Source organism: Pholcus phalangioides, unplaced genomic scaffold (genome assembly GCF_987345545.1).
Source record: "Pholcus phalangioides strain wild (caught in Gottingen) unplaced genomic scaffold, Ppha-v1.0 ptg000004l_1, whole genome shotgun sequence".
NCBI classification, from domain to species: Eukaryota; Metazoa; Arthropoda; class Arachnida; order Araneae; family Pholcidae; genus Pholcus; species Pholcus phalangioides.
In genome coordinates this window covers 45,027,605-45,040,841 of record NW_028301597.1, presented here as the reverse complement: position 1 = coordinate 45,040,841, position 13,237 = coordinate 45,027,605, and the positions used below count along the sequence as shown (strand labels likewise).

Below are 13,237 nucleotides of genomic sequence, written 5' to 3'. Positions count from 1 at the left end.
AAAAAAATTGGTAATTCTGAAAAGCTTTTCCAAAAATGATATAAAGAGTATTTCTTAAAATTAACTCGATCGAAGAAAATCGAAACACTCTTTAATGTTTTTTTATGCATTCCTTATGGAAAATCATAAAGCTGGATGCAATAAAAATGATTAGAAAAGATAATAATTATGTAAAATAACTGCATATATGTAATTTCTGTGATAATTTATTGCATTAAATTTCGGTCCTGAAGAAGGAAAAGATTAGCAAGAAAATGTTACACTCAAATATTGGCAGAAATAAAATAAACGCCTTATGTTTTTAAAAAGTGCATAAGCATAATCATTTATTTAATGGCATCATGTGCACAGAAACACCTAGGATTTTTTTTATTTTTTGTCTCGTTTATTCCTCCATTTTCTTTTAAAGACGAGGAAGGTGAAACTAGAATTACATAAGTTTTGGAAGTTTTTTTTTAAACGTTTACATGTACGTACAAAAACCGCAGAGAAAACAGGTTGAAGACCCATTCACAATTTTAAGGTGAAAGAGGAGGGTGATCTTTGGGAACAGAGAAGAATAAGCAACAGGTTTGCAGGTGAAGTAGGTGATGACTCACCTGAACGCGCTTTGTTATAAATACGTGCGTACCCATGACTCACAATTGGCCAGCGGGAATACAAACTGCAAAAGGACAGTTTATTTTCGCTCCAACATGGAGGAAGAAAACGTAGGCGTTTTTCTTCATTTTTCTCCTTCAAATAAATAACGGAAAATACATAAAAGAATATGAATTGATCTGAAATCTTATCGCTAAATTATGTGGGATGCGTCCTTAATTAGAGTCTTGATAATGTTCCGAAAAATGAATCTCACAGAAGATTAATGAATGCCATGCATTTTTGGCATGACATCACAACGGCATTTTAATAGTATTTATAAATAAGTATTTCATCACAAAGCGTATGTGAAGGGATTATATTTCAGACCTCCAGTCCTACATTGAGAAATAACGCGCGTTCATAAAACTATATGGATTAAAAATGGATTATATACGTGTGTATGAGAGAGAAGCTGGTCGCCGGAGAAAACGATATTCGTACAACCATATAAAAGGAAGGACTTTTCATTTCCTACTCCACTTGCACAATAAAACCTTACGGCAAATGGGCGTATTATGAATGCGTGACGAATGCGTTAAAAACAGACGCGGCCAATGCGGACGAGAACTTTCCAAGGATAACTTTCCACGATTACATTTTTGAGAGGATTGAAGACTATGCAGAAAATTCTCAAAAGGAGATTTTTTTTGCAAACACTTAACTGCGAAGGTAACGGATCGATCCCTTGACACATTGTGATGGACTACCATATAAACTATATCAAGTAGAAAAAAAAAGTCATGTAAATTTTGAATAAATATTCAAATAATTATTTTATACACATTTCCGAGGAGAAAGAAGTATAAAATTAGTATAAATTTTACAAACTTAAACATTACGTCAGCCTATAAAAAGTCTGGCTGTCACCATCCTCATATTCGAGATACAGCGATGGATGAAGGGTTTCAGGGGCTACAGCCTATGTGCCTCGGAGCCTGATTTTATTATCTTTATTTGTTCACACTATTTTTCATACCATACATACGGCTCACTAAAAGGCGTCTGCCTTGAGATCAAAGAAAAAACTTTGTCTAGGCAGGGAGAGAATCCGAATAATGAGGGGAAAGCATAACATCAGCTATATCATAAGCAATACTTGCAATACATTTCTGTCAAAAAATAATTGAAAAATCTATCTATATACACTGAAGAGCCAAAAAAAACTGGTACACCTGCCTAATATCGTGTAGGGCCCCCGCGAGCACGCAGAAGTGCCGCAACACGACGTGGCATGGACTCGACTAATGTCTGAAGTAGTGCTGGAGGTAATTGACACCATGAATCCTGAAGGGCTGTCCATAAATCCGTAGGAGTAAGAGGGGGGTGGAGATCTCTTCTGAACAGCACGTTGCAAGGCATCCCAGATATGTTCAATAATGTTCATGTCTGGGGATTTAGGTGGCCAGCGGAAGTGTCTAAAGTCAGAAGAGTGTTTCTGGAGCTACTTTGTAGCAATGCTGGACGTGGGGGGGGGGGGGTGTCGCATTGTCCTGCTGAAATTGTCCAAGTCCGTCGGAATGCACAATGGACATGAATGGGTGCAGGTGATCAGACAGGATTCTTACGTACCTGTCAGAGTCGTATCTAGACGTATCAGGGGTTCCATATCACGCCAACTGCACACGCACCATACCATCACAGAGCCTCCACCAGGTTGAACAGTCCCCTGTTGACATGTAGGGTCCATGGATTCATGAGGTTGTCTCCATACCCGTACACGTCCATCAGCTCGAAGCAATTGGAACCGAGACTCGTCAGACCAGGCAACGTGTTTCCAGTCCTCAACAGTCCAATGTCGGTGTTGTCGCGCCCAGGCGAGGCGTAAAGTTTTGTGTCGTGCAGTCATCAAGGGTACACAAGTGGGCCTTCGGCTCCGAAAGCCCATATCGATGATGTTTCGTTGAATGGTTCGCACGCTGGCACTTGTTGATGGCCCAGCATTGAAATCTGCAGCAATTTGAGGAAGGGTTGCATGTCTGTCACGTTTAATGATTCTCGTCAGTCGTCCCGTTCTAGCATGATCTTTTTCCGGCCGCAGCGATGTCGTAGATTTAATTTTTTACCGGATTCCCGATATTCACGATACACTCGTGAAATGGTCGTACGTGAAAATCCAAATTTCATCGCTACCTCGGAGATGCTATGTCCCATCTCTCGTGCGCCGACTATAACACCACGTTCAAACTCACTTAAATCTCGATAACCTGCCATTGTAGCAGCAGTAACCGATCTAACAACTATGCCAGACACTTGTTGTGTTATATAGGCGTTGCCGACCGCAGCGCCGTACTCTGATTGGTTCCATATCTCTTTATTTGCATACGCATGCCTGTACCAGTTTTTTTGGCTCTTCAGTTTATATATATAATTGATTTTCTGTCTGTGTATGCATGCGTGCATATTCTCTATACAAATCTACAATTTTGGATCGATCGTCGCCACATTTTTCATATAACAGGACCCTGTTGAACGATAGTCTACTTTAAAAGTTCATCAGAGCTGGGCATAAAACTGCTGTCGGGCAACGATGGTTATGGGCTTCAACAATGACTTTTAGAATGTTTACTTTGGTTATACCTGGGTTCCCTAACAATGCTTTTAAGACATGTTTATCCCCTTTAAAATGGTTTGCCACTTCTTTAAGGCTGCCAGTATATGTATAATAGCTTATTCGTATATAATAGTTTGTCACTTTTTCAATCCTCCCATTAACTGAAGAAAACCCGGGCAGCGCTAGGTATTGTAACTAGTACTAAAATATAAATATAAAATATTATATACTATAAAAGAAACATTTCTGGAAATCAAAAATTCCTGTAGAACTTTGCCAACAGAGCACTTAAATTGGTTTTGAGTTGAATATGGTTACACGAATAGTTCAGATTCCCTCAAATATACGTACGGTACTTTTATTGTGTTACTTATCCTCAAACTAATTATCTACCATGGTAAGCCCTGAGAAATTCTCCAAAGAACACCATTAACTAGCTACAGACCTTAAACCTCAGCGTATTAGTAATTGAAACATTTATGAGAAAAGTTTTGCGGCGAAGTCTCTTCATAACAGAAAACAACAAACGAGAGCAAAAATATTATAACAGTAAGGTTTTATTCAATATAGCATTTTTTAGATGTGAATTATACAAGAATGCAAGCATAATGGGCAATTTAATTGGAGAACTCGTGACAGGCAATTTTATGGAATTGTTGTCATGTTACGATGTACCCAAACAAATACAGTCAAAACGGAAATCGTAACTCATATTTCCGTTCTTATCGGCTCAAGGGTAATATCAACGGAAAACATTACTTCCTCATAAAGCTGTATTGAATAGCCCTAAATGCAGCTTTCAATGACTTCCGTTTGACGGATGAACAAAATTCAATATAAAAATCAAATACAGACGCGGAAACACCTATTGAGTAAAAAAAAATTTGATCGACTACAAATTCCGCTTGAAATCAAGGAGGAAAAAAAAAATTCTGATCAATTTGCGACGTAATTGCTAAAAGGAAGAATGCTTAAATTTAGAAAAATGAATAGAAACGGGCGAACACACACCCGGAAACAGATTTCTCATGGAGCAGTAATATTTTTAGAGTGCTTGAAACAAAACTTTCCCTATTCGGGTACAACGTCCGATACGAAGCAACTTAAAATTTTTGTCAAATATGTTAAGAAAACATGTCGAACGCTGCTTTAAACAAAGAAGTCATTAAAGAATGAAAATAAATACGTACAATTCTCAGTTGTGATGGCTGATGATAATTCCCAATAACAAAGAGTAGCACTGAGCTATAATTTGCTATTATGAAAAACAGAGACAACAATTCACTCTACATTGAGAGAGCAGTGGTTTTTAACCAGTAATGCGGAAAAGCATTTTGGGGGGGTTGGGAAATGGGAAAAATTTTAACATGCTCTGACTGGATATTCAAAAAAGATTAAAATTATGAGAAAAATCTAATTTTTCTATTCTTTAAAAAATATGAATCCTCCCAACACTCTAACACATTTTTTTTCAACTTTCGCTCGTAGAAATTTGTCATGCAAAATTCGAATGTTCCCAGTTCAAAGAGACTTACACGACGCAATGTTCGCCTCTCTAATGCAGTTTTCAGATGATTTTTTTTTTCCAAAGTTCCTTTTCCGATTAGCGGTCATACTTCTTTTCCATTTCAATCGAAGAAAAATACTTTTTCTACCCAATAACCAACAAATTAGTCACTAAAAATCAGCATGTAATTTTAATTTTGTCGCTTTCAGAGTTTGCAAACACTGTGCGCATCAAAATTCATTTTCACTCCTCTTAATTTCATTGACGAGTGAAAACACTCCTTCAAATTTTAAGCTTTTTTTAACAGTTATTTCTCACTTCTAAAAAAAATTTCTCTCGTTTTACAAAAATACCGCTTAAAATTTTGGAAAGGAGTGAAATTACTCTTCAAAATTATGTTTCCAGATAACACTAGCTGCGTTGATTTATAACTGTGTGTATTTTTTTTATTCAGTTAATTAATTTTGCAATTATTCTTAAGTTTAGAATTTTCATAACAATTAATATGGGCAACTGATATAATTACTTGCAAAAAAACTAAATTTTCTAACAAATAGACTTCGCATTATCCGGAGTGGGGGTGGAAAGCACGTGGAATTGCTGTGGAGGTGCGAAATGGGGGAGGTTAAGAACACCGATTTAGAGTATTTCTCGATTACTTTAGCGTCTTTTTCCGTAGTTATTAGGAGTGTACTCAAACAAGCGAATCATAAAAGAGCAGTATAACTACACAAATAGAATTTTAACATTTGATGTTTTGACGCAAACGTCCCGCAGCATTACAGAGTCACCACTAGAAGGATAAAAGAATTCGTACACGCTGGTCCAAATGTCCATGGTGCGTCCATATTGCTAATCTTGAGATTCATATTTCCTTCACTTCTTCATTGGCTGTAGGCTACATCGCCTTGAGACTCGAAAAAACACTGTACGATAGAATAAATCATTTTTTTTAGGATGTTCCCCAAGGGGGGGGGGAGAGAGACATCGTCCTCTGAAGGGGCGCTGAATAAGATCGGAGGGCGGCAGTAGAGGCTACAGATCCGATATAGGATCCAATGAGGTAGGTGGGCACTTATGACAGAAGTATTTCCCATCACCGACTATTAACATTTCATGTTTTCGCTGTATGAGCATCAGCGTAACTAACAAAAAAAATTTACGCTTTCTTTTTTCATAGAGTATATCATCGATAATTATTGATCATTAACAAAAATTAAAATATCATCATTCATATTTATTTTTAAACATTTTTTTAAAAATGTTGTATATCTTTATTGTTAAATGCTCAATCTAAACAGCAACAAAACCATCAAAGAAAAATAACTTTTTAAAAAAAATCATTCAATGAATATATGTCGTATGGAGACCCGAAGGAATAACAGCGCGCCTCAAATACGTTTATAACTTCCATTCTATTTTTCAATTTCAAATCTCCGCTATCAGAAAAATTATGTTTTGAGATAGCATCAATCTCGTCTTTGATATATGCATGCTATTAAGAACATTGAAAAAGAATTACTCCATGTTGGAATCCGGTAGATATACCAGAAAGTTTTCAATTACATTTTTAAAAGAAAAATTCCATTATGCAACACTTTTTTTTTCTAAACCTTAATATATGTATATATATAATGAAATATCCTAAAATCTCTTCTACGTACGATGTGCATTTAATTCTAGGCAAATCTCTTTCCTTAACTTTAGGACGATATTTTTGATACATTAACTTAATATAAAAAACAGAAAAACGTTACGTTAAAATTAACGAAAAACTATATTTTTTTCACTTACGAATGCTCAAATCAATTTCTAACAATCAATTTTCTAATCAATCATTTAACGATCTTCACACAGTCTTAGGATATGGTCACAGTGTCTCCGATAGTTCGGAAGCAAAAAATGGATGTTCATGATTTTTAAGTTCGGAAACAAATCCCGCGTTAAAATATTTATTATTAAAAAATAGGAAATGTCACACTAATGACATTTTTGTAAATAGAGAAAAGTACGGAGAATTTCATACGTTGTTTCCCCAAACCCTCGAATAGAATGGCAAATTTTTCTGGAAAAATTCGAATGATTAACCCAACTTTTAATATGGGGAATAAAATGTGAGAGAGATTAAGAGATAAAATCCAAAAGCACAATCAAGTTTCCGAACATGTATATCTGAAACGATCTACGTCGATCGAATCTGCAGATAAAAACAAACAGAATCGAAATCCACCCTATGGGTACCCGACATCGGTGTAATCGGACGATGCAGTAGGAGGCACTGAGATAACACCATCTACATCAGTGATTCTCAACTTTTTCAAGCCCGAGGCAAGGTTTCATTCATTTGGTGAGTCCATTCAGTTTGTGTTTGAAGGCCCGGTCAAACACACGACCAATGGAAAATCAACGAGGAAAAATGAAGCGGCCGATCACTCCGTACCGGGCCGCGGCCCGGTAGTTGAGAAATACTGCTACAGATCAGTGGTTCTCAACCTTTTCAAGCCCGTGGCCCGGTTTCATTCATTTTTGTGAGTCGAAGGCCCGGCCAAACACACGACCAACAGAAAATGAATAAGGAAAAATGAAACGGCTAATCACTCGCGGCCCGGTAGTTGAGAAACACTGCTATAGATGGTGTTGACAAAACCACCTGTATACCTTTTGCTTAGTTTGAAATGATTGTCGGCCGTCGGTGGAATCGTCGGATGTCAGTGCCACTGTGACCATACATTTATAATTATAAGCTCAATAATCAGAAGGAAAGTCATTCAAAAGAGAATCGCTAAGATAATAAACATATCCATCATCAGTATAAACAATTACAATTATCTTAATAATTTCTTAACTTATTAAAAAACTTCCTAAACTACAGTGAAACCTCTAATATTCGAAAAAAATCGAAATAATTTTTACATTTGCACATTCAATGATATAAAATATCTTCTAATTTACTTAGAATGGGAATCAAACAAGCAAATTTTCCTCCAATGTTCAGCGTTTTATTTGCTTTTATCAGATATTTAGCCTAAAATAAGGAATTTGAAGTAAGATATACATTTTTTAGCCTTGGATAATTGCAAAACGGAGATATTTACTCATATCTGAAAATTTTCTTACCAAAAATGGGTTCATAATTGTAATTGAAATATAATAGAGTTTATAAGAATGGGCACGTTCTTTTTCCCCACGATTTTTATAAAGAGCAATTATCCCTTTATTATACCGAAAAATGCATCGACTCCTTCCACTCAATGGTTATCATCTCTTTGCTTAGACAAAAAAAAAAATCTCAAAATGTTCTGTTTTGTTCCTCAGAAAAGTCATGACAAAGTATATTATGCTCATTACATTCTACTTTTCCAGATTCAAAATCCCCCATAAAACATGCGTTATCGTGGTGTCGCTGAGCATCAAAGAACTAAATGTATTGGCTTAATCCCCGAAGATCGAATTTGAATTTTTTAATACAATAAAATCAAAAAGAGACCATTATATTGTTCATTTTTAACAGAGAAATTACAAACACACAAAAGGGTAGAGGGATGGCAAACCCGTGTAAATTCTAAATGTGAATTTACATAATTTCAGAACGTGACACGACTCGGCCTCAACCAAGCTTGAATTGAGACATCTAAAATAACATAGTTAACTAAGTAACACATTATCTAAAATAACATAGAAGATGAAAGAGAGAAAGGGGTGAACGATCCAAAAATATACATGGTATTATTTATTACCTATATAAAGAATAGAAAAGGGAAAAAGCCAATGTCACCAACTAATGCAATAATGACGGAAACACAATAATGAAGACTTACTTTTGTTCACGGATGCCCATGACAAGGATGCAGAGATGATTTCCCAGATAGTAGTACCATTAGATGTAAAAATATTAAAAATCCATTGAGAGATAAATGCTCGAATCAGCTGGAGGTCAACGTGCACATACACATATACAAAGAAATAAAGAAGAAAAAAACACTAGAGAAAAAGGAAAAGAGAAGAGATTTGCGCAACTACTACCGGCAACACACGCATGCAGCTTACTTAATGATGTCCGAACCTCAAGAAACACACGCGAGAGACGACTGACTAGAACTCAGAAGCCACACGGGTAAATGGAGACCATGAGCTAAAAAAAAAAGGAAAACACAACAAAAAGTAAGCCACACAGTGAGTGAGACATCGCTCCGGGAGGTGGGGCTTTGGCGGGTTTTCATCAACGCCAATCTAGCCACCGTAAAATGGAACTCACCTGAATGAAGACAGACTGAGACGTATGTTAAAAAAAAAAAAAGATTGGTGGGGTAAAATCATCACAAGTAATGAAATGCTTTTCCTCTGCTCTATTAAACACGATCGCTACACTCTCTCATTTAACTTTTTAATCGCTCTCATTTGACTCAGACGATTAAAGGAACGTCAAACTCACGTGAGACAGATGAGGGGGGAAAAAAAGCTTTCAGCGACATATCGGGGAATTAAAACCAAAAAAAATTATTGGAGAGAAATGGAATGAATCAAGGGCATCGAATTCCAGCCGAAAGACTCCTTGGAAAATAACTTGAAAATAAAGAAATCGCAGACAGGCAGCTAATATTATCTTCATTCGATCATCAGGTTGATTTATTATGGAAATTCTTATCGTATAGAATCCATCGATCACGTAATGTATTAGATAAGGTAGAATATAGTCGATATCTAAAACAAAAAGGGATGAATCCATTTCGGATATGAATAAATACCTTCGTATAACTGTAAAAGTTCTGAAAAAATGAGAAGCTTCACAGCTGATGTCGGCGGAGCTTTTCCTTAGAAATATTTGTGATTTCTTTTAAATGTTAAATGCCTTCATACATGCTTCACCCGTGGCCCCCAGGAGTAGTCATCTGATGTGGCCCATGACCTTAAACCTATTTTTGTAAAAATGAACTAAGAGGTAGGCTACATTTCCAGACAACATAATTGACCCGCGGCACAATTTCAGAACACTTAAGCCACCGGCAGCACATTTTTGGATCACTTAAGTGTCCCGAGGCATACTTACAGATCACTTGAGAAGGGTCGGAACTAAAGGGAGGGGCGGGACAACTGCCCGGGCGGAAAAATTTAGGGAACGGCAGTTTTTGGGTGGAAACAAAGAACACCGTCACAAAATAATTAAAAATTTTCAGCCAAAATCATCTTCAAAAGTAACCATTAACCCGGGCGATTACCACGCGGACTGGCGTAGTGTTGATACTCCCATTCAACATGTCAAAAATTTTAAAGTTGTAAGGGCGGCAAAAATCTCAGTTACGACTCTGTCTTGAGTACCCCGCGAAATATGGCACATTTATATATCACTTGAGTGACCCACAGCACACTTACAGATCACTCAAGCGGCCCGCTACACGTAATCGAATCAATGAAGTGGCCCGCACTATCCTAAAAGTTGTGATTACCCTTCCTTAGTTCTATGGTTGCATCAAATGGGTAACATTAAGGAGCAAAAAAAAATTAAATTTCTGTCATTTATAGAATATGTATTCGCATTATATGTTAATATTTTCATCCATTCATTTCAAGTTTTCATTGACAATTTTTGTTTTTAAAACAAGCCAACTGCTGGCAAATTTGTGCGGTGAAACTATTCTGAAAATATTTCACAATAATTTTCATTATAAGCTTCACTCTTTTATAACATGCTAGAAGGACATTTGACTAACTGTATGGAATGTCTCTAACCGCGGATATGATGATGTAGAAAAACTAATTTTGGTTGTTTTTTTTTTGGATATATGATCTATTGTTTTGTGATTAATTCATTTTCCCATAAATTTGAGCAAAACAGTTCATATTATATCCTTAAACAGCATTCCACTATCATATTAATATTAAAACGAGAAAAAATGAGGTCCTAATGTTGGAAACTTATTAGAGTGAAATGTAAGAATGTGCCATTTTCACGAAATTGGACAAAAAATTAGAAAAAAATTTAGAAAAATGTCAACCAAAAAATTCTTAAGGACACTTCTTTAGCCGCTAACAATATAATATACTCAGCAACTAATATAATCAGCAATGAAGTTTGTCAAAAATTCATGATAAACCATGTTAAGAAATGGGCAAATCCGACAAGGCAATTCAAGTGTTTCAACACTTAACTGGATATTTCTGTGGTGTTTGGTCAGAACATGATATCTCCAAAAAATTCCTTTTTGATCTAGTTGTAACTTTTGCTAATTATAACTAATTAGAAATGAGATAAATGCACAAATACGTGCGTACGGCTAAACAACATGCGGATGTAGGTTATTTACATTTGTATTTGTGTGTATGCTTTATTTTTGATTTTTAAATGACAATGAAAAAGCTTATACCTCAAAAATATGATTTTGGAGGTACTATATTCTGACCAAACACCACAGATTTATGCTTGACAATCGCAACATGTTCCATCTATTCTGGTAGTATGTTTTCACCTTTTACGAGCACTGATGCTGTGCATATTTATATTTTTTCCCCATTTGCATTGTTTTTTTTTTTTTTTTATTTGTGTTTCTCGCTTTTTTTTTTCAATTTTTATGGGGAGAAAAGATTTCTAATTTCTCTATATTTTGCTAGAGCGCGAGTTACATTCTCAAACCAAAGTCTTCAGATGAAACATTACTGCAACTTGATGCTGCAACCGAGAAATCTGAATATTGCTTCTTATTTCCCCCCCCCCCCACTCCTAACTTATGATCAAGCCTCTTCCTTCTGTTTACCTAATGCCAGGAGACAGTTTTACGTGTTTTGCAACACTGATTAATAACGAAGCATGTTAGAATCATGTGATTTTCAGGAAATAATAGATGTCTCTGAACTGAAACATGGTAAAGGAGCCGTTCAAGTATTACGTCAGCAAATTTTTAGCCATTTTTGACCCCCTCCCCACCTTGTCAGCAAAATTTCGTCAGCACTGCCCCCACTTCCTAACGCATATTGATGGGATCAGAAACGTACGCAAATCGGAACCCCTCCCCCCCCCCACCGATGCTTACGTAATACTTGAATGACCCCAAAGTGAAAATAATTTTCAATTACACATACTTCTCAGAGAAAAATACCCAAGAGAGAATGACATTTGTTAACAACATTCACCTCTTTTTTTCCTGAAAATTTGTGAATTAATTTGCCATTCTGACTGATTTAAAGGGAGATTCAAGTGATGGGATGGGTCAATCTTTTTAACCTTGTCAACACAAAATTTTATAGGTGGCAACTTGTGTTTCAGGACTTGAACCAACGCGGTCTGTAAGAACGTCACCTTACTTGTAACAGCTGATACAACAAATGAAATTGCAGTTAAGATGTAATATGCAAAAAAAACCTACGGGGATACAGTATGAATTCCAGCTCTAGAAGGTGGCATTGTGGTAAGATGCTCGTCTACCACCGTGAAGGTTGCCGTCGCAGTCCAAGGTTCAAACTCCGGGGAGAGTATAGATAAGATATTTTCCCTAATGAGCTTCAGGCGACAACCGATAGATGGCGCCTTCATTTCCAATCCAACTCATTAATGGCAGTAAATTGCAATAAAGCGATATGTCCAGAGTTGATGTTCTCTTGACTTGAATATTTTTCCGCTATAGCTCACCCAATTGGGTAAAGGGCAGAAAATCACTTCATTGTGGTAGGCCTGAGCTATAGTCGGTTTCAGATAAAGATGGCTTGAATATTATTATTTATTTTCTTTATTCCATGATAGACGAAACATCGACGTACTTTGAAAAGGAAACAAAAAGTTCAACCAAACCAAGGTTGATCACCTGGGAACAGAAAAATGCACGACTCCTACCGTTACACTGATTACGATGTTCCGAATATTGTGTCTTTTATTATATATAGAGGCACGATAAAACATCAATCGATCTAATCCTTTAATGCAAAATTTCGTGTTCAATTTTACAAGAAAAAATATACGGAGACAATAATATAAAAATTCAAATGATCCTGTAGCAGTTATATCAAAGAAAAGTCTAAAACAAAAACTTTCGTCTCTGTTTTGGGCGCCTGGCACTGCCCCAAATAAATAAAATAAATGAAATAACAATTGCGAGTTTTGCCAGAAACGGGTTACTGGGCCACTCGCGTATACACAGCAGCATCGTATAAGACGACAAACGAGCAAATATTTGATCGGGTTGTGGGGAGGAAGGGGGAGATACGCATGCACGCAGAGAATAGACTAGACATTTGTAACGTAAAAGTTAATGTTGACATTCATTACGCAGAGTCTGGAAGAAACTGCTACATGGTGTTGACTGAAATTACGGTTACTGAACTTTCTTCTCTGCTGCGATGTTGTTATATTAAAGATTGCATTTTTTTCCTTGTCGATCAAGTCCTGAACAATCGAACTGACTCCCTTATAATAAACTGTTGTCGCCAACATAGAATAAAGTACTATAAGACACGGGGTTCTCAACGCCTGTATCGGGACAAAATTTGGTCGCAGGGGCTTCCGAGATGCGTCGTTAAATTCCACTGACAGCCCCAAAGATTCTTGAGTC

General features: G+C 36.5%; 1 protein-coding gene across 5 annotated transcripts in view; it reads right to left on the bottom strand.

The window, feature by feature from the left end:
- Evi5 (ecotropic viral integration site 5) overlaps positions 1–13,237 on the bottom strand; it is a 166,025-nt gene that overhangs the window by 124,066 nt on the left and 28,722 nt on the right. The window contains exon 1 of one of the 5 annotated variants that reach the window (XM_089231583.1): positions 8,519–8,821. The exons of 3 other annotated variants lie outside the window; for them this stretch is intronic. In XM_089231583.1, coding sequence (XP_089087709.1) covers positions 8,519–8,538 — 20 coding nt within the window. In that variant the 5' untranslated portion in view covers positions 8,539–8,821. Of the gene's footprint in view, positions 1–8,518; positions 8,822–13,237 lie in introns of those variants that run through there. One more of the 5 variants, XM_089231580.1, reaches the window with a different exon arrangement.